The 24,420-nt window shown below is 48.3% G+C and overlaps 1 protein-coding gene across 2 annotated transcripts in view; it reads left to right on the top strand.

Moving 5' to 3' along the window:
* LOC140411655 (uncharacterized) overlaps positions 1 to 24,420 on the top strand; it is a 126,256-nt gene that overhangs the window by 66,167 nt on the left and 35,669 nt on the right. For both annotated transcript variants that reach the window (XM_072500687.1, XM_072500686.1), the window contains 4 exons: positions 4,860 to 5,022; positions 11,791 to 11,851; positions 13,874 to 14,185; positions 21,577 to 21,963. In XM_072500687.1, the coding sequence (XP_072356788.1) occupies positions 4,860 to 5,022; positions 11,791 to 11,851; positions 13,874 to 14,185; positions 21,577 to 21,963 (923 nt within the window). The remainder of the gene's footprint in view (positions 1 to 4,859; positions 5,023 to 11,790; positions 11,852 to 13,873; positions 14,186 to 21,576; positions 21,964 to 24,420) is intronic.

The following is a 24,420-nucleotide window of genomic DNA, read 5'->3' as shown; positions in this document are numbered from 1 at the left end:
TGAGCTGCATTGCTGCTAATCTCTGCCATGAAGGACTATCTCTTAATCCTTTGATGAAATCGGAATTGTGAAAAGGCCTCAGTATTGAATATAAATATAATGTGCTTCTGTTTGAAGGATTTGTTAAGTCTTTTGGATGTGTAAAGGAACAGTTTGCAGGATTAGGTAGTGTTGTATTATTTTTGGGGTTATCTTTGAAGTAAGGGGCGCTAAGAGATCCAATGTTTATTTAAAAGGTTAATTTGAGTTCATGGGATAAACGTTGTTTTGTTTTAAAAACTACGTGTCCATAATTGTAATACTACACAAGGGGAACCAGCAGTGTGCTTCAAAAGCAACAATCCATTAAAGGTGGGGGTTGGTTGAACTCCATGATACATTTTGGGGTTCTGAAAATACAAGTTGAAGAGGAACGAGAAAGATTAGTGATGAAAGGAGTCATCAAACTTGTTGTGATAAGTGATTGGACAACACCAATCCTTTCTGCATTAAAATGGAATGGCTCATTGAGAATCTGTGGAGATTTAAAAGTTACTATTAACCCAGTTTTGTGCAGAGACCATTAACCACTGCCGCCGATCGATGACTTGTTTGCTGCACTTTCTGGGGGACAGAAATTCAGTAAAATTGATCTTTCACAGGCTTATCTGCAGATGAATCATAGCCACTACTCACCATAGTGAGACACAAAGGTCGGTTTTGGTGTAGACGACTTCCTTTTGGAATAACATCTGCACCTGCTCTTTTTCAAAGATCCATGGATCAAATTCGAAGTGAATTGGATGGAGTGCAGTGTTATTCAGATGGCAACCTCATCACTGGTTTAAGTGAACAGGAACGCTTGGAGAATTTGGAAGCTACCCTGAAGCGTTTACAGAGCCGCAGCCTGAGAGTTATAAAGGAAAAATGCGACTTTTTCAAATCACCCATAAGTTATCTTGGTCATGTCATCAACAAAGAGGGATTACACAAGGAGCTGAAGAAAATGTCAGCAATCTTAGAAGCACCACACTCCCAAAATGTAACAATTAAGGTTGCTTTTAGGATTGCTCAATTATAATGGTAAATTTGTGCCAAATTTTACACATTTTGCTATGTGTCAAACAGGTATGGCATTGGTCAGAAAAATGTGAAAATGTATACAATGAAGTGAAAGAAGCTTTACAGATGATAGAGCTGCTGGTTCATTACAATCCCAAGACAAAGATGCAACTTGCTTACGTGCCTCACCCTATGGGCTTGGTGCAGTTGTCTCGCGCCTTATGCCTTAACAGATGAAAAACCAATAGCTTTTGATTCACGCACCCTTACTGGTGCAGAGCTGAATTACTCTCATTTTTGGTGCCTTTATGGGTGTCATTTTACTCTTTTGACAGAATATCAACTCTAGACTAAAATCTTTGGCCCGTCTAAAAATATACCTTCTTTGGCAGCTAGTAGATTGCAAAGATGGTCATTGATCCTGTCAATACATACTTAGAATATCCAATATCACATGTCAGGAAAGCATATAAATGCTGGTGCTTTAACATGATTGGCATTACAAGTCAAATATGACACCGAAGAACATTTTGTCAATAATTTGTATTTCTTGATCGTGGATAGTGTACCTGTGACTTCATCTCAAGTTCAAAGGTATTAAAGAACCAATCCAGTGATGGGGCTTGCTCCAAAAAGGAACGCTGTCAGACGTTCATCGGAAAAATACAGATCTCAAGCACTACATCACACAAAGACTTGAGTTGACAGTTCAGAACGGAGATATATTATCGGAATCCGTGTGATTAATTCTCTGTGCTCACGTCGCAGAGTCCTTGACCACCTGCCTGGTGTGGTGAGGAAATTGGCAAGCAGTTATGTTTGATGGCCAGGATTAAACATGCAAATTGAAGAGAAAGTTGGGCAATACCAATCTTGTGCAAAACTAAGGAACACTCCACAGTTACAACCATTACATCTGTGGGAATGACCGACATATCATGACAGAGAATACACTGGACGTCCACTGGAGGGTCACATGTTCTTACTGGTTGTGGACACACACTCAAAAAGTCGCGATAATGAATTCAACGATGATTGGGCAGACCATTGAGAAACTAGACGGAATATTCAGAAGATTTGGAATATGGGAGCAGATTGTCAGTGATAATGATACGCAGTTTATTTTGAAGGAATTTGAGGACAGCTTGAAGGGGAACAATACACACCATATCAAGTTAGCTCTATATCATTCAGCAACAAATGGATTGGCCGAACATTTTGTGCAGTCATTAAATCATTCTGTAAAAGCATCGACGAATCATGAAATATTATCAAGAAGAGTAAACAAATTTCTAATATCTTACCAGAACACTGTACATGCTATCACGCAAAGTTCACTGGCAATGCTGGTGTTCAAGAAGAAACCACAGGCACAGTTTGATTTGTTAACTCCCCCTGATACTTTACAGATTGTCATATGACAACAGCAAGCACAAATTGGTAGGAAGGATAAAATCTCTAAAAGACAAGTATCGAACCAGGGAGAGAGAGTGCTAGCTAGGAGTTACTCCACCAATGTGAAATGAGTACCTGCTATGATCCTAACAAAGACCAGGTCCAATATCATGCACCATTCAGATGGACAGTGGAAGACTATGGCGACATCATGGTGGTCTGCACCATGTGAGTTTGATGAAATTTCTCAAGAGGCCTAGAGAGCGATACTTCGGGACAGACGCCAGAGACAGTAACGGGTTCAGATTTTGTTTCTGAGGAATTTTCAATGCCTATAGTAACAGATACTGAAATAACTACTCAAGAAGTGCCATCTACGGAAAAGTCGCAAGTAGTCAAGTTCCAAAAACACTGAATTCTACCAAAAAGGAATAGATGTCAACCACAGAGACTGTCCTAATGAATTGTATAGATGTGTAGAAATAACAGTGGATCTGTTGTATACATATTAATTGTTGTCATTGCCACTCCAGGGACTGTTTAGCACAGGGCTAAATCGCTGGCTTTGAAAGCAGACCAAGGCAGGCCAGCAGCACGGTTCAATTCCCGTAACAGCCTCCCTGAACAGGCGCCGGAATGTGGTGACTAGGGGCGTTTCACAGTAACTTCGTTGAAGTCTACTTGTGACAATAAGCGATTTTCATTAATGAAGTAAAGGGGAAAGGTGTAATGTACCAGAGAATACATTCCTGTTGGTTATGTGTCATGTGATGTGTAGTGACATCAGCAGTGTTTGCGCAGGTTTTGAGTGGATCACCATCTTTTATTGAATGAGCAACAGCTCCTAATAATCCTCTCATCATGTTTTACAAGTATCCAGAGTGTGGGAATCTCCATAGCTTTTTTTTTTGTGGCAACAAAGAAATATAACACCCTTCTTTGAAATAGCCTGGACCTGTCAATCAAGAGGCTTGTAAAAGGTAATGGATCAAAATTGAATGTAAGCAATGCAGTTCAAAGCCTTTAGGCTTCTCAGCAAGCCCGGCAGCTTGAAAAAGTTACAGGGGAATGAAAGTGAATGTGAAAAAAGAACTTTGAAGGTTTCCAACAGAACAAAGAGAAGATTTTTACCTTCATGAGACAGGTCATTGAAATTTACATGCTGAAAGGGAGTTTCAGGGTTTTCAAGACTACAGAGGAAAGACTTGTCACATGACCCCTTACCTGAGCCCGATCAGCCCAGAACATGCCTCCTGATCCCCACCTCCCTTGAAGGACCCCCTCGGCACCCTGGAGGTAAGTGTAGAGAGGGTCCCTTTCTGGCCCTCAGTGTCCCTGGTGCCTGACCTGGTCCCCATTTTTAGGGACCAGTCATGATTCGCACTCACGGGACTTCCAGCTGGTGGAGGGAACAGAAGCATCCCAAGCAGTCTCAGCATTCCACTCCAATCTTACTAATGAGACTGAAGTAGATGCTAATGATTTCTGATCAGGTTCTCACCATTTCTGGACAAGGACCTGATCTTGCCCGAAGGGGCAGGGTGGGAGACTTGCGATGGGAGACTCACCGGGCGAGAATCCCATTTTGTGCCTCACGCCGATTCAACAGGCCAACCAGGGGGAATCCTGGCTCGGGCGAATGGCCGGGAGAATTGCCCCCACATTGGCTTGTTGAAAATATTTATTTTAATTTGTCTAATTACATAATTGTCTTACTTTTATTCTAAGTATAAGTCTATTGATTTCATTAGACTGTTTATGATGTTTATTTGTTACTGTACAATCCAGTGGAATTTTCCAGAAACTGTTTGCATCCGCATACAGAACTAAGTTGATTTATTTAAAATGTGCTATTGTTGAGGATGTTGGATACTCTAATATAATCACACAATAAATTAAACTTCATTTATATAGTGATCCCAATTGACTCAACCATTAAAGTGTATGCTATGAAATTCAGTACATCTTCTTAAATTACTTATTCCCCTCAAACAAATAACACATCTTGTGAATCTCTCAAGCAGTTGTGGAGTCAATGCTATGTCTCTGCTTGAATTCTATTTTCCCAAGTCTATGATTTAACACATCAGTGCTCTGCTCAACTCTGTATATGCACATTGTGTCAACTACCGATGAAGCTCTTAATGTTTTGATTCTGTTTAATGTCAACATTAAATCAATATTTATTGCTGAGCAATGGTATTAATTTGACTTGGAAGTTTTGCCTTAGGGTCGACCACTTATAAACTTCTTGCAGTTCATTTTGCATGAGGTGAGTTGTTGACTAGAACGCTTTTGTCATTCATAATTGTCTAATTATAAATGTATACAGACAGGAGCTTTCTGAAAATGGATGTGTTCAGAAAGTTCTGAAAGCTATGATAATTATACTAATTTGAACTGCTTCTGGAATTATTTTACAGAAAAAAGATTCTTTCAACCCCTTCTCCAAAAGTGTCATCAGTAAATACTCCCAGTACAGGCTGCACCTACATGATAAAGAGCAGTCCTGTACCAATTCGGATGAGCACTGGTCACTTTTCAGCTTGGGGGGTAGAAGATGACGAAGTCCTCTACTACATGCAGGTATGTTAGAGAATGGCAGTTGACTCAACAACCAACTAAGTTACCTCTCATGACGTGGCAAGGCTTTATTTTTGCTCAAGTTAATAGTTTTCATTTTCTATGCACCTCTGCTCCAAATCACAAGCTGGACAATTGATATAAGCAAAATGTACATTTTGGTTAGAAAATCTAGTTTCTCCCCATGTATTATAGAGTAAGCTAATAGCTATGTTGATGGCTCAGGGATTTAAAACAAGCAGTCTGTTTCTGAGCAAGAAAGGTCAGAGAGATCAGCAGTCAGTGCTGAGTTAACTCATCTCAGCAGGTTCAGCAAGAAGTCTACCATAATTGTCCACAAGAAGAAAATACGTCAGCATTCCCACTTCTTATCATGGGACATCCAACCGAAATGGTGTGCATGCTGAGGAGTATCAAGTAAAAACTTCATCAGGAAGAAGTGCGCTGCCTTCTACAGTTTCACAGCCAGCTGGTCATGCTCTTGAGTAATATAGTTGAGCAAAGTACTAGAGGGCCTCCACTGCCTATGGTGCATCAATGAGGAAGGAAGTGCATCAATGCGAAGAGAGGGGAGACAGAAAGCTAAGCAATATTTATATTGTCCCTTCACTTTCAACAAACTCTACTTCCTGATGCGACCATCAATTCACGCGAGACAGAGAGTTGAAGTGAACAGCGGCTTTAATCGACTAGAACAGTGCCTGCCTGCGACTGCTCTGCTAGTGAAGCCGCCTCCAGGGCAGCTGTTCTTTATACCTCCCCTCAAGGGGCGGAGCCAGGGGCGAAGCCCACAAGGGCACCAATATGATACATTCCGTGTAATATCGTACAATGGCCCATAGGTGGAGCCCACATGGGCAACAGCGTGATAAGTGTAATGCAGTGCTGAATGGTTAGTACAGTACGTTCACCACATTCACCCCTGTTAAAAAATTGAAGTACGGCGGGGGTGAAAGGTTCACAGGTTCAGTCTGTCCTACGCCCTGATTGTGCGCTGCGATCGCCGGAGCTCTGGTATCGCAGCTGGCCCGGGTGTCAAATTCGTCGGTGCGGGCATGGGTGGTGAACTCATCGGTGCGGGCATGGGTGTGGACTCCGGGAGCGTGTCTTCAGGAGCTTAATTCCTGTGGTGCGGTGAAGGGGGAAGGGAGTATAGGAGGGGATGTGGAGGCCATGTAGAGGCGGGGGCGCTGGTCAGCGTAGGTTGGGGGGGGGGGTAGGTTGGAGCGGTGGTAGGGGAACCTGCGGGTGCCAGATCCCGGAGGGAAACCATATCCTGTCGGCCGTCAGTATACGTACTGGAGCTGGACCCTCTCGACCAGGGGGTCGGACTTATGGCTCTTTACATGTTTGCGTAGGACGGGCCCCGGTGTCTTCAGCCAGGACGGAAGCGACACCCTGGAGGTGGATTTCCTGGGGAAAACAAACAGGCGGTCATGAGGGGGTCTCGTTCGTGGCTGTGCAAAGGAGGGACCAAATGGAGTGGAGCGCGTCAGGGAGGGCCTCCTGCCAGTGGGAAACTGGGAAATTCCTAGACCGTAGTGCCAGGAGGACGGCCTTCCATACCGTCGCGTTCTCCCTCTCCACCTGTCCGTTTCCTGAGGGTTGTAACTGGTAGTCCTGCTCGAGGTGATGCCCTTACCGAGCAGGTACTGATGCAGTTCGTCGCTCATAAACGAGGAGCCCCGGTCACTGTGGACGTAAGTGGGGAAACCGAACAACGTGAAGATACTATGTAGGGCCTTAATGACGGTGGCCGCGGTCATGTCGGGGCAGGGGATTGCAAAGGGGAAGTGGGAGTACTCGTCAACGACGTTGAGGAAATACGTGTTGCGGTTGGTAGAGGGGAGGGGCCCTTTGAAGTCGATACTGAGGTGCTCAAAGGGCCGGGATGCCTTCACCAGGTGGGCCTTATCCGGTCGATAGAAATGCGGCTTACACTGTGCGCAGATTTGGCAGTCCCTAGTCATGGCTCTGACCTCCTCGGTGGAGTAGGGCAGGTTGCGGGCCTTGATGTAGTGGAGAAGCCGGGTGACCCCCGGGTGGCAGAAGGTCATCGTGGATGGCGTGGAGTCGGTCACCTTGCGCGCTGGCGCATGTGCCGCGGGACAGGGCGTCTGGGGGCTCATTGAGCTTCCCAGGACGATACACTATATCGTAATTATAGGTAGAGAGTTCGATCCTCCACCTCAAGATCTTATCGTTCTTGATCTTGCCCCGCTGTGCATTATCAAACATGAAGGCTACCGACCGTTGGTCAGTGACGAGGGTAAACCTCCTACCAGCGAGGTAGTGCCTCCAGTGCCGCACAGATGCCACGATGGCTTGGGTTTCTTTTTTGACTAAGGAGTGTCGAATTTCGGAGGCGTTGAGGGTACGAGAAAAAAATGCTACTGGCCTGCCCGCCTGGTTAAGGGTGGCGGCGAGGGCGACCTCTGACGCGTCGCTCTCTACCTGGAAGGGGATGGACTCGTCCACCGCGCGCATCGCGGCTTTGGCAATATCTGCCTAGCGGGCCACAGCCGCCAGTGGGAAGATGGTACCTTTGATCAGTGGGCGGGCTTTGTCTGCATAGTTGGGGACCCACTGGGCATAATAGGAAAAGAACCCGAGGCACCTTTTCAGGGCCTTGGGGCAGTGGGGAAAGGGGAGTTGCAGGAGGGGACGCATACGGTCGGGGTCGGGCCCTAGAACTCCGCTTTCCACGACGTAGCCGAGAATGGTTTGTCTGGTGGTGTGGAAAACGCATTTCTCCTTGTTATAAGTTGAGGGCTTGGGGGGTTTGGTGAAATTTCTGGATGTTGGCGTCGTGGTCCTGCTGGTCGTGGCTGCAGAGTTATCCAAGTACGGAAATGTGGCCTGCAGCCCGTACTGGTCCACCATTCGGTCCATCGTTCTTTGGAAGACCGAGACCCCATTTGTGACGCCGAAGGGGACCCAGAGGAAGTGGAAGAGGCGGCCATCTGCCTCAAAAGCCATGTAGTGGCGGTCCTCCGGGCGGATTGGGAGATTGCGGACTTCAGATTTGCAGAAAACAGCTCCTTACCGTGTCTGGGTGAATGAAGCTCTCCGTGCTCCCGGAGTCAAACAGGCAGGGCGTTTCGTGCCCATTGACCCGGACGGTCATCATGGAGTTCCGGAGGTGTTTTGATCGTGACTGGGCCGAGGGTGACCGCGCCGAGTTGCGAGTAGCCAGCATGGTCGGAGGTGGTGGGGTGGTCCCAAGATGGCTGCCCCCGTTGGTCGCACGTGTCGGGCGGCGAGGAGGATGGCGTCCAAGGTGGCGGCCCCCATGAGTCGCACGTGGCGGGTCGCGTGGGAGACGGCGGACAAGATGACAGCCCCCGTGAGTCGCACGTGTTGTGCGAGTTGAAGATGGCTGCCCCCATGGACAACATGAGGCAGATGATGCGTCCGGAGGGGGCGGAGCCGGCAGGAATGCAGCCACACTGCGGGGTCTGCAGGCCTGTGAGTCTGAGAGTCGGGCCTGTGATTTTGAGGATTTGGACCTGGCCAGGCAAACTTTAGCGAAATGTCCCTTTTTGCCGCAGTCTCTGCAGTTCGAGTTCCGAGCCGGGCAGCGCTGCCTGGGGTGCTGGTGCTGGCCACAGAAATAGCATGGTAGCCCCCGGGTTGGGCGGGCAAGCCACGCGGCACAGGCCTGGGGTACTCTCTGGTCGGGGGTCCATGAGGGGGTCGCGTGATCGGACGGGAACGTGTTGAGGCTTTGGAACGCTACTTCTAGGGATGTGGCTAGTTTTAGTGTCTCTTCTAGGTCGAGGACAGCCTTCTCGAGCACGCTCTGTCGGACCTAGTTGGACCGGACTCCAGCCACGTAGGCGTTCTGGACGGCGAGTTCCATATGTTGAGAGGCTGTGACGGCCTGGTAGTTGCAGCTTCGCGCGAGGACTTTGAGGTCGCATCGGTACTCCTCCAGCGATTCCCCGGGGCGTTGGCGGTGAGTGGTGAGGAGATGCTGCGCGTACACCTCGTTCACCGGCCTCATGTATAGGCGCTTCAGCAACGCGAGGGCGTCCGCTTATGTGGAGGCTTCCTCAAGTTGTACAGAGAGTGGCTCACCCGGGCGTGCAGGAGGTTCAGCTTCTGGTCATCAGTGACGGAGGGCGAGGAGAAGGCGGCGAGGTAGGCCTCGAAACATCAGAGCCAGAGTGAAAAAATCCCTTTGGCTTCCGCGGCCTGAGGATCAAGTTCCAGTCAGTCAGGTTTGAGGGCTGTTTCCATAGCGATGTTGTAGACGATTAAATTGATGCAACGATCAATTCTCACGAGAGTTGAAGTGAACAGTGGCTTTAATCGACTAGAACAGTGCCTGCCTGCGACTGCTCTGCTAGTGAGAGCCGCCTACAAGGGGGCTCAAGGGGGCGGAGCCAGGGGAGGAGCCCACAAGGACACCAACATGATACATTCCATGTAATATCGTACAATGGTCCATAGGTGGAGCCCACATGGGCAACAGTGTGATACAGTGTAATACAGTTGTAATGGTTAGTACAATACGTTCACCACACTTCCATCTTATTAACTTTACATTTTACTCATTAAAATGAGCTTTATTAGCCATCATTAATTACCCTTGAGAAGGTGGTGGTGAGTTGGCTTCTTGAATCACTCCAGTCCTTAATTGGTGTAGGCGCAGCCATCTTGCTGTTAGGCAGAGAGTTCAAGGAAAGTTCAGTGACGATAAACGAACGGTAATGTAATTCCAAGTCAGGAAGTGTGTTACTTGACGATAGTGTGTTTCCATGAGCCTCCCGCCCTTAGATTTTAGGTGGCAGAGATCACAACATTGGAAGGTGCTGTCAAAGAGCCTTGGGGTGCTGCTGCAGTGCATCTTGCAAACGGTATTCACAGGTGTCACACTGTTCACGGTGGAAGCAGTAAATGTTGACAGTGGTGGAGTGGGGCCAATTAAGCAAGAAGCTGCTTTGGCTTGGATGGTATCGAGCATCTTGAGCATTGTTGGAGCTTCATTTATCCAGGCAAGTGGAGAGCATTTCCAAATTCTTGACTTGTGTCTTGGAGGTGATAGAAAAGGCTGAGGGGAAAAATGTTTCAAACCCCATGATGTTTAAATGCGATAATTTTGTAGATCTCGTTTATAAAAGTTATGCTTTCCTCTAAAGGACTAAAGTCCAAAATCACAAAACTGCTTATTAGTTCTGTAGTAGATTACTGTAAATTGAGCAATTTCACTGGATTAGCCATATTAATGGCCCGGCTATTAGAGCAGGTCAGAGGCTCAACATTCTGCAGCTCAGTGCCTGACTCCTCAAAGCCTCTCTACCGCTGATGGTTCACAAGTCAGGGCTATGAGGGAATACTCTCCACTTGCCTGGAAAAGTGAAGCTCCAACAACACCCAAGAAGCTTGACACCACCCGAAACTAAGCAGTACATGTGATGGTCATCCCATCCACCTCTTAAACAGTCATTCCACCAATTGCTTACCATGCTTGAAATGTGTATTGACTACAAATGCACCACAGCAAGTCACCAAGGTTTATCTGGCAGCATCACCCAAACCCATGACCCCTACCACTGAAAAGGCCAAGGGCAGCAGGTGCTGAGGAACACCATCCCCTCCAAATAAAAGCAAATTACTGCGGATGCTGGAATCTGAAACCAAAAAGAAAATGCTGGAAAATCTCAGCAGGTCTGGCAGCATCTGTAGGGAGTGAAAAGAGCTAATGTGTCGAGTCCTGGGGGGAGATTCTCCGAGCCTCCACGCCAAAATCGCGATCGGCACGGGGGCAGAGAATGTCCACGATTCGGTCCGACTGCCGGAGAATCGGCGCCGGTTGAGCACGCGCGGTCAACGCGGCGCCGGTCAGGGGCCATTGAAAGAGGCCCCCGCGGCGATTCTCCGCAGTCGACCGGCCGAGTTCCCGCTGTGTTCCGCCGAGACCCCCCGGCGTGGTTCCCGTATGGTATCACCCAGCGGTAGCTTGGCGGCGTGGCTGCGGGGGCTGTCCTGGTGGCGGGGATCAGACTCCGGAGGGTGGGGCCTCCTCGATGGCCAGTCTGACACCTGCATTCCGGGGGGCCTATCATCTTCTGCGCCGGGCCGCTGTAGGTCGCTGTCATGTTGCGCGGGGGACGGCGTGAAAACAGCCACCGTGCATGCGCGTACCCGCGGCTGGAAGTGCTGGGAAGTATCAGCAGCCGGAGCTGCGTGAAGCACTCCGGCACCGTGCTGGCCCCCTGTGAGTTGCAGAATCGCTAGGCCAAGAGGCCCGTTGACGCCGGCGTGAAACACTCTGGTGTTTACGCCGGCATCAACACTTTGCCGCGATTTTGGAGAATCCCAGCCCAGATGACCCTTTGTCAAAGCTCTTTTCTCTCCCTGCAGATGCTGCCAGACTTGCTGAGATTTTCCAGCATTTTCTTTTTTGGTTTCACCATCACCTCCACATTTCCCTTCAGGTCACACAATACCCTGATGTACGTCACTGTTCTTTCTTTGGTGCTGGGTCAATATCATGAACCCACTACCGAACAGCATTGTGAGCGTAAATTCACCACAATTATGCATCATCCTAGCTGAAAGTTTACTTTAGAAGGAATGAGAAAGCAGGACTAAAATTAAAATACATGAATACTTTAAAAAGATTTTCAGCAAAAACATGTTGGTATTGGACTAAATGTACAACATCACAAGATATTTGTGTTGAGCTTCAGTGAGAACTCACGATGATGGATTTTTATAGCTGAAGCAGTCAGTTATTTTATTCTGTTTCTTCCCTTTTAACAGAAAGACAACAATGGTGGTCAATCCGAGGACACTGCATTTATTCCAACATGTTGCCAAGAAGGTAAGGTTTGTTAAATTTTGTGAAAAGTCAACGTGTTTATAAACTGCATATTATTGAAAATTTAATGGAAACGGGAATGTTTTTCATCGGATGTGTGCATGCACTGGCTGAGTCAGCATTTATTGCCCATCCCTAATTGCCCTTGAGAAGGTTGTGGTGAGTGACCTTCTGGAGCAGCTGCAGTTCACCTTGAGCGATCTCTCCCACAGAGCCGTTAGGGCGGGAGTTTCAGGATTTTGACAGTGACAGTGAAGGAACAATGCTATCGTCCCAAGTCAGTGGCTTGGAGGCGAACTTACAAGTAAATCTGGAATGTTCATTTGTATTAACCTTCCCATATCTGCTTCCCAGATTGCACCCCGATGCTGAAATCGCAGCCGGCACCTGGGTGGAGAATCCATTTTCCCGCACGGAATCAGGACCGACGCCGGTTCCCCGATTCTGCGGGCCCCGGAAAATGATACCGCGCCACCTCGGACCTACCTGGGGCCGTTGCTGGAGGCCCGCTCTGCCATTCTCCGTCGGGAAACTAGCGTGGTGGTTGCGGACTCAGTCCGCGGCCACCCTGGTCAGGGGCTGGCTGATTGGAGGGCAAGGGGGGCCTTCTACGCGGCTGGGGAATGTTTGGGCGGGCAGTCAGGGTCGTGCGCACAGCCGATCAGGGGATCTATTTTCAGTGTCCAGCTCCACGGTCTGAGTCCGCCATGGAGCATGGCGCAGCCGCTGGAGACCGCCGCGTGCGCATGCTATCTGCAGCTGCTAGATTTACGCCGGGTCCCTGCTAGCCCCCTGCAGGGCTAGGAATATGTGGCCCTTTCACACCAGTTCTTCTGGCTTGGAACTCCACAGTTTTGATGCAGAAATAGAGAATCCCACCCAAGAAGTTTATTTTGGAACATACTGTTAGCAATTACTTTTGAAAGAGATAGGTGCAGATGAAAATGCTCTGACTGAATCCAGTGTTTGAGCAAAGGGAAGATGGAGTGTACAGATTTAATCAGACCATTCTTTTTATTCTTATATTTTTCCAGAGGATCTTTCCATATCACAGGGTATTGTATTTTTATGTGTGTTTTGTGTCACCCATTGTTTTCTTTTTTTGTAATTACCTTTCAATCCTGAATTGTTTGACTGAAGGTATTTTCTAGCAACTAATAATGGTTAAAACTTTGCACTTCAGAATCATATTTCTCAATTTTTGGTGGGGGCTATCTCAATGGCAGTTTAGAAATGTGTATGGGATTTGCATCTTAATCACTATTAATATTGGTCACACAATTAACCTTCGGCCCTCCCCACCTCCCACAATGAAAGGGCGATGGGCTAAAGACTTGAATAAGGAATAAGCGCCCCAATATACTGCGCATCTAATTGCCACCTTTGTTACAGCCATAAAAATCTATGTGTGTGAATATACTGCCTATGAGAGCTAGGGGGCATTATTAACTTTTTTAATCAGGTTCCCACAGCCCAGTTTAAAATCCATTGCTGCTGATCGGGTTTCCCAGGGTCTGAAAACTTATGAATGGAAAGGAGGCAGGAAGTGCTGGCTCCACGAGGTAAGAGCCTTTCTCCAGAAGCCCAGCCCCTCGAACATGCCTTCAGCTCCCCCCCGCCCCGTTCCTGACTGTTACCCCAGCCCTCCCACTCCAGCCCTGATCATCAACCTTCAAACACACTCCTGCGTGACCAATTGCCAGTGAGTTTCCGCACCTGTCCCAAAAAACCATTACTTTGATTTAAACTTGAGCATTTCTTTGCTTTTGAATCCTCAAGCTCATTTTAGAGATGAGAACCATTTTGTTGAGTTTCTTTTCATTTGTACTCACACCAATGGAGTCCCCATGTTGTTTGACATTTTGTTATATTCTGCTAGTTCCATTGACTTTGGGTGTGATGGGGTGGAGGGAAGGTTCCTATAGGTTGTAAAAACCTGTCATTTTCAGCATCGATTTTAGAACGCTTCTTCCAGCTTTAAATAGAGGATGGTTTAACCCATCATATTTTAATTTTCTGTTTTAGCACCAAAGTCACCACATTTCCAGAATTCCAGGAACAACTGTGCAAATCAAACAAAAACGACGGCTATCTCAGAAACAAACTCAAACACTTTGTTTTATACTCACTTCAGTGAAAGGCTGCTCAATACATCAGATACCAGTTTGCTGAAAGAATCCAATGGCTATGATGAGACAAACCCTCCCAATTTACAGGAGATATGGATTTGCGACACATGTTCGTTACCAAATAAAGCTCCAGCGGTGAGATGCAGGGGCTGTGACATACTGAAATATGGAGTTATACTGCAGAGCTGTAAAAGGATCCAGTCCACTGGTAAATTGTCGATAACATTCTGTCTTGTTCTGTAGATACAAATATCTTTAACAAGATGTTGAAGTTAATAGGCGCGCCCTTTTAATTTGACACTGCTAAGTAACCAGCTTGGTAATTTATATATATTGTTTTTAGATTTATATTACATACGTCATAGAATCTCTACAGTGCAGAAGGAGGCCATTCGGCCCATTGAGTCTGCAATGGCCCTTCAAAAGAGTTGCCAACCCAAGCTCACTTCTCCCTCCCTGTAACCCCACGTAACCTTTGGACACTAAGAGACAACCTAGCATAGCCAGTCCACCTGACCTGCACGTCTTTGGACTGTGGGAGGAAACCGGAGCACCCGGAGGAAACGCACACACACACACGGGGAGGACGTGCAGACACCGCACAGTCAGTCACACAAGGCTGGAATTGAACCCGGGTCCCTGACACTCTGAGGCAGCAGTGCTAACCACTGTGACACTGTGCTGTATTTATGTGTATGTGATACCACCTCACTCCAGAAATTAGTCCAGAATATGGCAAGACAATAAAGGAAGTTTTCGAGGAGAATTTGAAAGTTGGTCAGATCACTCGTATGCTGCCAAAAAGAACTTTGTCTCATAAAAAGAGAGCTGTGCAAAGCAATAGAAGAATCTGGGATTGTTTCCTGTAGAAAAAAGAAGCCTGTGTAGAGGCAACAGAGAGGAACAACTGTTCCCAGCAGGAATTCCTATTTACACAGAGCATTTCTCTTACCTGCTCCTTAGCCAGGAGCAGTGTTTGCGGTAGCTGTACATCACACGGAGCTGGTCACAGAACTGTGTCACATCCTCGGGCCAGACCTGCAGCTCACAACAGGCAAGGGTGGCATGGCCATCTAGGTCTCCATGGGCCCTCAATTTTTATATTAGCAAATCCTTCCTGGCTGGACAACAATCACCAGCCAACATTACCATCATTTCTCAGATCACCATTTAGCACTGATCCAGGAGGTCACCAAGACCCTGTCCACCAGAAGAGAGGAATTCATTGTCTTCCTTCTAAAAAGAGAGAGATTGGGTATGTGGTTTTGCCAGGATAGTGGAATTTCCAATGCTGCAGGAAGTACACGCCTCTCTGGGCACTGCGCCTATAGGGGGGTAACTCGTTGAGCCAGTGTCCAGTGCTAAATGTGCAGGACAACATGACCCATCTCATTCACTAACGTCCTTTAGGGAAGGAAATCTGTCATCCTTACCTGGTCTGGCCTACATGTGACTCCAGACCCACAGCAATGTGGTTGACTCTTAAATGCCCTCTGGGATGGCCCAGAAAGCCACTCAGTTGTATTCAACCACTACGAAAACACAAAAAAGGAATGAAATCGGACAGACCACCCAGCAATGAACCAGGCACCGGAAATGACAACGGCAAACCCAGCCTTGTTGACCCTGAAAAGTCCTCCTTACTAACATCTGGGGGCTTGTGCCAAAGTTGGGAGAGCTGTCGCAGACTAGTTAAGCAACAGCCTGACATAGTCATACTCACAGAATCATACCTTAAAGACAATATCCCAGACACCACTGTCACCATTCCTGGGTATGTCCTGTCTCACCGGCAGGACAGACCCAGCAGAGGTGGCGGCACAGTGGTATACAGTCAGGACGGAGTTGCCCTGGGACTCTTCAACATCGACTGTGAACCCCATGAAGTCTCATGGCTTCAGGTTAAACATGGGCAAGGAAACCTCCTGCTGATCACCACGTACCTGTCACAATCAGCTGATGAATCAGTACTCCTCCATGTTGAACTCTGCTTGGAGGAAATACTGAGGGTGGCAACGGTGCAGAATATGCTCTGGGTGGGGACTTCAATGTCCATCACCAAGAGTGGCTCGTTGGTACCACCACAGACCGAGGTAGACAGGTCCTAAAGGACATAGCTGCTAGATTGATGGTGAGGGAACCAACAAGAGGGAAAAACATGCTTGATCTCATCCTCACCAATCTGCCTGCTGAAAATTCATCTGTCCATGGCAGTATTGGTAGAAGTAACCACCACACAGTCCTTGTGGAGACAAAGTCCTGTCTTCACATTGAGGTTACCCTCCATCATGTTGTGTGGCACTAGCACTGTGCTAAATGGGATAGGCTTTTAACAGATCTAGCAACTCAAGACTAGGTATCCATGAGGCGCTGTGGGCCATCAGCAGCAGCAGAATTGTATTCAACCACATGTAACCTCATGGCCTGGCATATCACCCACTCTACCATTACCACAAAGCCCGGGGATCAACACTGGTTCAAGGAAGAGTGCAGGAGAGAGTGCCAGGAGCAACACCAGGCATACCGAAAAATGAGGTGTCAATCCGGTGAAACTACAACACAGGTCTACTTGTGTGCCAAACAGCATAAGCAGCAAGTAATAGACAGAGCAAAGTGATTCCACAACAATGCATCAGATTTAAGCTTTGCAGTCCTGCCACATCAGTCGTGAATGGTGGTGGACTATTAACTCACTAAAGGAGGAGGCTCCACAAATATCCCCATTCTCAATTATGGAGGAGCCCAGCATATATGTGCAAACGGCAAGGCTGAGGCATTCGCAATAATCTTCAGCAAGATGTGGCGAGGGGATGATCCATCTCAGTCTCCTCCGGAGGTCCCCAGCATCACAGATGTCAGTCTTCAGCCAAAACGATTCACCCCATGTGATATCAAGAAACAGCTGAAGGCACTGGATACTGCAAAGGCTGTGGGTCCTGATAATATTCTATCAATAGTACTGAAGACTTGTGCTCCAGAACTTGCCGCACCCTTAGCCAAGCTGTTCCAGTACAGCTACAACACTGGCATCTACCTGGCAATGTGGAACATTGCCCAGGTGTGTCCTTTACTCAAGAAAGAGGATAAATCCAACTTAGCCAATTACCGCCCTTTCAGTATACTCTTCATCATCAGCAAAGTGATGGAAAGAGTCATCAACAGTGCTATCAAGCGGCGCTTACTCGGCAATAACCTGCTCACGGATCCTTAGTTTGGGTTCCATCAGTGTCACTCAGCTCTTGACATCGTTACAGCCTTGGTTCAAACATGGACAAAATAGCTGAATGCCAGAGGTGAGACGAGAGTGACTGCCTTTGACATCAAGGCAGCATTTGCCTGATTATGGCATCAAGGAGCCCAAGCTAAACTGGAGACAAAGGGAATCAGAGGGGGAGACTCTCCACTGATTGGAGTCATACCTGGCACAAAGGAAGATGGTCGTGGTGGTTGAAGGTCAATCATCTCAGTCATGCGACATCACTGCAGGAGTTCCTCAGGATAGTGTCCTAGGCCCAACCATCTTCAGCTGCTTCAACAATGACCTTCATTCCAACATAAGGTCAGAAGTGGGGATGTTCACGGTATGTTCATCACCATTCGCGACTCCTCAGATAATGAAGCAGTCCATGTCCAAATGCAGCAAGACCTGGACAATATTCAGGCTTGGGCTGAAAAGTGCAAAGTAACATTTGCGTCACACAAGTGCCAGACAATGACCATCTCCAATAAGAGAGAATCAAACAATCGCCCCTTGACATTCAATGGCATTACCATCGCTGAATCCCCCACAATCAACATCCTGGGGGTTACCATTGACCAGAAACTGAACTGGACTAGACACATTAATACTGTGGCTACAAGAACAGGTCAGAGGCTAGGAATCCTGCAGTGAGTAACTCGTCTCCTGGTTCCCCACAGCCTGTCGTCCACCTACAAGACACAAGTCAGGAGTGTAATGGAATACTCTCCATTTGCTCGATGAGTGTAGCTCCAACAACACTCAAGAAGCTCAACACCATCCAGGACAAAGCAGCCCATTTGCGTGGCACCCCTTCCACAAGCATTTACTCTCTCCACCACCAACGCACAGTAGCAGCAATGTGTACCATCTATAAGATGCACTGCAGTAACTCGTCAAGGTTCCTTAGACAGCACCTTACAATCCCACAACCAGTACCATCTAGAAAGACAAGAGCAACAGATACATGGGAACCCCACCACCAGGAGGTTCCCCTCCATGTCACTCACCATCCTGACTTTGAAATATATCGGCGTTCCTTCACATTGCTGTTCAAAATCCTGGCACTCCCTCCCCAATAGCAATGTGGGTGTACCTACACCACATGGACTGCAGTCGTTCAAGAAAGCAGCCCACCATCACCTTCTCAAGGGCAATTATGGATGGGCAATAAATGCTGACCTAGCCAGCGAAGCCCACATCCCGTAAAAAAATGTATTTTTCAAAACTTATTTGGATATTGTTTAGGTTGAATGTGCAGTTTGGGCACTGCTCAATACTGCAAACCTTTTAAAGCAAAGTGCCAAACTGTCTTTTTGCCCAGCTTCATCTTGCTGCTTCGCCTTCTACTTTTTTTGACTTCCATAACATCTCTTCATCTTGACCAATTGATGCACGATCAATTATACAAAGACTCAGGTTGGATACAACTGTGGCTTCATTGCTCTGAGATGTGTGGCCTCCCACAGTAGCTGGCGAAATGGCTGCTGAATAGAGGACACGCATATTTATACTCCTCCTACTGGGCGGAGCTAGCAGGCAGGGGCTACCGGCGAACCTGTAGTACAGGTCCTACCTAACATCCCCTAATACAGGTGTAACAGTGGTTTACCACACTAATCTATCCTGATTTCAATGAATATGAAGCTTTAGAATCTTCTGTCGAGTGAACCCTCCTTAAGCAAAAGCAGTTGATTGTCTTAGCTGCTCAAAAACAGTGACGAATTGAACAAAGCTTATGCGAGAGTCGGTAGTCTTCAGAAATTGTGAAAAGAATTGGTGTGAGTTCACTGGAAAAATCCCACCAGAGTAACTGCAGAAATGTTTGTGAAAGGTGAGATGGCGATGGTCAAGAGTATCATAGAAGAATCCGGCATCGATCAGAGAGACAAAATGACCCCAAAAAGGCAATAAATTGAACATGTGAAAACAACAGGATGTTGGTTGCTACCCAACCCTCTCACTCAGGCCTGTACTGCGCCGTAATGTTCTATGTTCTATGTTCTCACCCTGGCTGGTCTTTGATTCTGGTTGAGTCGCCCTGCTCCCAGTGGATGCTGCTCCCCGATTTCCCGAAAACCATGACGCAGGCACTTACCTGACCATCACATTTCTCCCAACTGTTGCTCTTCTCACCTCTCGGCTCTCACCCGGGTGGCCGGGCCTTAAGCCTCAACAGCCACATGCTCCTGGTGACTGCTGCTGCTGTCTAGGCCTCTATGCTTTGTTTGCCTGCCCTCCCTCCCCCCCTCCTCAGCCTGGCCTGGAGGTCGAGAGTCACCTCACTGCTCCCCTCGACGGCTCTTGGCCAGTGTCTCCTCCTTGCTTTGCAGTCTCGCACCCAGATGTTAGGTCAGCGAGCTTACTTGCCCCAGGCTGTCCACTGGGCTGAATTTAGCAGCCTGGCTACTTCTTTGCACCTTTCTTCAATGAAAGTTCCGAAACTTCACACTGATTCAGGAAATCTGTGTCTGAACTGCTCCAAGTCTCAGCCACTTCCCAACATCTGGCAAACTGTTTTCCCGTTCTAAAGGGGGGTCCATCACTCAGAGCACGATGTCCTGCAAATTCAGAGCGTCCAGGCTCTGATTGGTGCTCGCATGTTGTTTCCACAGTCACCTCTCAGTATGGGCCCTCCCCATTGGCCAGAGTCCCGCACTGCAGCATTGTGTGTATCATTGATAGTCCGCCTTGGAAAGGAATTTCATCCCTTCTGGTGTTCTACACAAAGTTGTTAAGTGTGTCTTAAATAAATTTAAATTAAATAGCACAATATTTATTCTGCTGAGCCAATTGGTGCTTCACAGTTAAATAAAATGGGAGAACAGTGCTCTGGGACACGTCTTATTACATTTTGTGGCAAAATGTTGATTAAGTGAATCCCCTGGGATCCGCTGACAAATCTTCTCACTGAAGGGAATAATTAGAAAGGCAATTGGCAGTGGAATCATTGAAATCAAAATATTTCAGGTGAAGCAGAGGAATATGAAACTGCAAAAGTTGGAGCAAATTTCTGTCAAGGGTGAGAGAGTTGGGATCGCTGGCCACAATCCAACAATCCTGTGACTGTGGGCACAAATCCTACAATGGCCGCTAAATCTCACAAGAGGCCAAAGCGGGATTTGCGCCGGCGAGATCTCAGAATGAGATCTTCCCTGTCCCCTGCTGGTCACATAACCAGGTTCACTCCCAGAAAGGGCATCAACCTTATTTGCACAGATTAACATTCAATTTGCCAGCTTGACGCCGCTACTTCCACTCTCATCTGAACTTCCCACCCAGCCGGTGTAGCATATTGGACAATTACATCATCAAAAATGAAAACCAGTCGAGATGACCATGCTGGAGGTGCACAGGTGGTGAGGGAAATGTCTGGGCATTGCCCCCTTGCGCTCTGGCACTGTGCCCTGACACTGCCCCTGGCGTCTGGGTGTGCGTGGCAGGGGAGGAATTTTATTGAAATGGGAGATCGGGGCGCCCTTTAGAAATAATGCCTCGATCATGGGATTCCTGGTGTTGCCAGCATTCTTAATCCCTGCCCCTCCAGCTGTGTGAACTTTGTTTCCCCTTTGAAACTGCAGAGAGCTGTTCAATATGGTGAGAAATTCCGACTGTGCAGCCTGCGAGCTTCACACTGGTATTCTCACCTCAGCCAACTCTGCCTTTTTGGGGGAGATTCCAGCCACCAAAAGAGCACATTTCTGGAAGGGGACGGAAGACACTCACTTAATCAGAACATTTCAACAAATGAGGCAGGATGGAGTCACTGAAGTAAAATATTTGAGTACAAAAAATCAAGGCAGAGTCATAGTTAGAGATTAAGTCAGGGAATTCAACCAGGAGGGGCCATGGAAGGGTGGCACGGTGGCTCATAGGTTAACACTTCTGCCTCACAGCGCCAGGGACCTGGGTTTAATTCCAGCCTTGGGTGACTGTCTTTGGAGTTTGCACTTTCTCTCAGTGGCTGCGTGCGTTTCCTCCGGGTGCTCCGGTTTCCTCCCACAGTCCAAAGATGCGCAGGTCAGGTGGATTGGCCATGAAAAAAAAATAGCCCCCTAGTGTCCAGTGATGGGGGGTTACGATGTTACGGGGATAGGGCGGGGGAGTCGGGTAGGGTCTTCTTTCAAAGGGGCACTGCAGACTCGATGAGCCAAATGGCCTCATTCTGCACTGCAGGGATTCTATGGAATCCAGCTCCTAGATCTGGACTAATCTGATTGAAAGCCAGACCTTTGCATAGTGAATCAAAAATCTGAACGTAGATGGAATGTTAAGATTGTGATTGCCTTACATTAGTGGTCGAGTATTTGAAAATGATTGTCACCTTTCTGAATAAACCTGAATTTCTGGCTTTGTTACAGAAATGAGCGCTGACAGAAGAAGTATGAACCCATGCAGGGTGGAAATTGATAGAGTAACAGCCCCTCAGATTCCGTCTGGAACTGAGGTGTGTGCGTCATTGGCGATCTCCTCCTCTTCTCACATGATTGATTTAATTTGCTCCGTCCCACAAGTGTATTCTTCAGCTGGTCCTTTACCCACTAGTCCTGAAGAGAGAATGACAATGGAATTTCTTCCAACTGGCACAGAGTGTGCAACCATTCTCCAACCCACTGAAATAAGCACTGCTGCTTTGTTGTCATCTGTGTCCACTGGAACTAAAGCTAATGAAAATATGTTTTATGCGACCTCACCTCCTGCAAAGCCAACGCTGACACAGGATGTCAACAAAGAAGACATTGATCCAGGTGAGTGAAATTCTATTTCATGGCTCAGCTTGATTTATATTGATGCTGATTATTAATTTATTTTGTCATTTTTGTAAGACTTTTCCATTCAACAATAACTTAGCGGTTCCCCTTTAAGTGCGATTGTTGGCCAACTGGGGCACTGAAAGAGGAGAAGCTATGGTGACATTTTGAGTTGCCAAACCATTTTTCAAGATAACAAGCAAGCACCCGCCCACTGGGACTTCTGTTAATTCTATTTCAGAGCTTGTGTCTCTGCCACGCTTAAACCTTAAAAACAGTTTTGTTGACCAAATTTAGTAAATGCTACCAGCTGCCATCATGGTGTTGAGAAATCTGTTGAAATATTGCAGTTCTGCTTTGGATGATAGGTTATAAATGCTTAACAGCAATTCTGCCATCAGATGTTACTCATTACTCTCTCTAAATGTTAACATCTGCCGCCACCTTTTGCTGAACAAAATGGGGCTCGCAGGGAGGTTAAATGGGGGCAGACTACTTGCTACCCTGTTTACACTATGCTTGCCCCCATTATCAATGTTCTCCTGAGTGAGAGATGGTGGAGGTGTTTGCTTCAGGGAAGCAAGTGCCTCAGAAAATTGCAAATATTGGGAAACTGATAATGTTAGGAAAACAAACTTGGTTTTAAGGGATTTATATTTGCATTGGTAAACATTAGAAATAATGTATAGGGCTTGATCTAACTGAATTCATTAGCGAGAGGGATTTGCCGGGTGTTTCCTGATGCCTGAACCGGCAATGCTGTCACCGGTATCTGGGGCGAGATTCTCCGACCCCCCGCCGGGTCGGAGAATCGCCGGGGGCTGGCGTGAATCCCTCCCCCGCCGGTTGCCGAATTCTCTGGCACCGGAGATTCGGCGGGGGCGGGAATCGCGCCGTGTCGGTTGGCGGGCCCCTCCCCCCCCCCCACGATTCTCCGGCCCGAATGGGCCGAAGTCCTGCTGCTAGTATGCCTGTCCCGCCGGCGTGGATTAAACCACCTACCTTACTGGCGGGACAAGGCAGCGCGGGCGGACTCCGGGGTCTTGGGGGGGTGCGGGGCGATCTGGCCCCGGGGGGTGCCCCCACGGTGGCCTGGCCCGCGATCGGGGCCCACCGATCCGCGCGCGAGCCTGTGCCGTGGGGGCACTCCCTTCCGCCTTCGCCGCGGTCTCCACCATGGCGGAGGCGGAAGAGACTCCCGCCACAGCGCATGCGCGGGGATGCCGTGAGCGGCCGCTAACTGGCACTTCCGCCAGCTGGCGGGGCAGAAATCAGTCCGGCGCGGGCCTAGCCCTTCAAGGTTAGGGCTCGGCCCCCCCAAGATGCGGAGGATTCCGCACCTTTGGGGCGGCGCGATGCCCAACTGATTTGCGCCGTTTTTGTCGGCGGACATCGCGCCAATACCGGAGAATTTTGCCCCTGATGTTAATTAGGGCACTTAATGATGCCCCCGGGCTTTGCACCCCAACTGACTGTTCCACTAGCTGATTCACCGGGACCGCGCCTGGCAGCTCCTCACTAACGAGGAGGATCAGCAGTTAAACCGATGCCGCAGAGCAAGCCCCAGATAGCACGCAGGCATGCCACCGCACAGACCAGCTCCACGATTCAGTGATGCCGATCTGGCCAGGCTCATGGACGTGGTCAAGTCTGGGAGGGATACCCTGTTCCCACAAGGGGAGTTGCGAGTCGGTGCCGCCTGGGATGTGGTGGCAGCAGCTGTCAACGCAGGAAGTGTGACCAGGATGACCGCCACCCAGTGCTGCAAGACGATCAACGACCTCCACCAGGGTTCATGGGTGAGTTGGCACCAGCCCCCTGGCACCGGTTCCACCTCCCATCTTCGGAGAACACTGATACTACACTTTAACCAATTATGACATTCACCTCAACTATGGCTCAAGCCCCAAATTAAACCTGGAAGCACAGAGAGTTTGTGTGAGAATAGATCCAGGAATTAAATTCTCTCACTGTTTTGATGCATTGCCTCTCAATAATTCCATTTAGCTTTTGTTATTCGCCTTCCACTGGAGTTTAGAAGGATGAGAGGGAATCTGATCGAGGTGTATAAAATACTAAAAGGGATTGATAAAGTAAACGTAGACCAAATGTTCCCCCTTGTGGGCAATCTAGAACGAGAGGTCACAGGTGAGGAGGCACCACTACTCGCAGAGGGTAGTGAATTTGTGGAACTTGCTGCCCCATCGTGCGGTGGAGCCGAATCATTCAATGGTTTCAGGAGGGAGATAGATATAGGGCGGGATTCTTCGGAAACCGGCGGGATGACAACTCCGGCTCAATGGAGTGGCGTGAAGCACTCCGGCGTCGGGCCGCCCCAAAGGTGCAGAATCCTCCACACCTTCAGGGGCTAGGCCGGCCCCGGAGTGGTTTGCGGCGCGCCGGTCAGCACGGAAGGGGCTTGGCGCCATGCCAACCGGCGCTGGCCGGCGCGAG

This window comes from Scyliorhinus torazame, chromosome 4, assembly GCF_047496885.1.
Source record: "Scyliorhinus torazame isolate Kashiwa2021f chromosome 4, sScyTor2.1, whole genome shotgun sequence".
Classification (NCBI taxonomy): Eukaryota; Metazoa; Chordata; class Chondrichthyes; order Carcharhiniformes; family Scyliorhinidae; genus Scyliorhinus; species Scyliorhinus torazame.
Note: the sequence above shows the minus strand (reverse complement) of the source record. Positions and strands in the feature narration are given on the sequence as shown.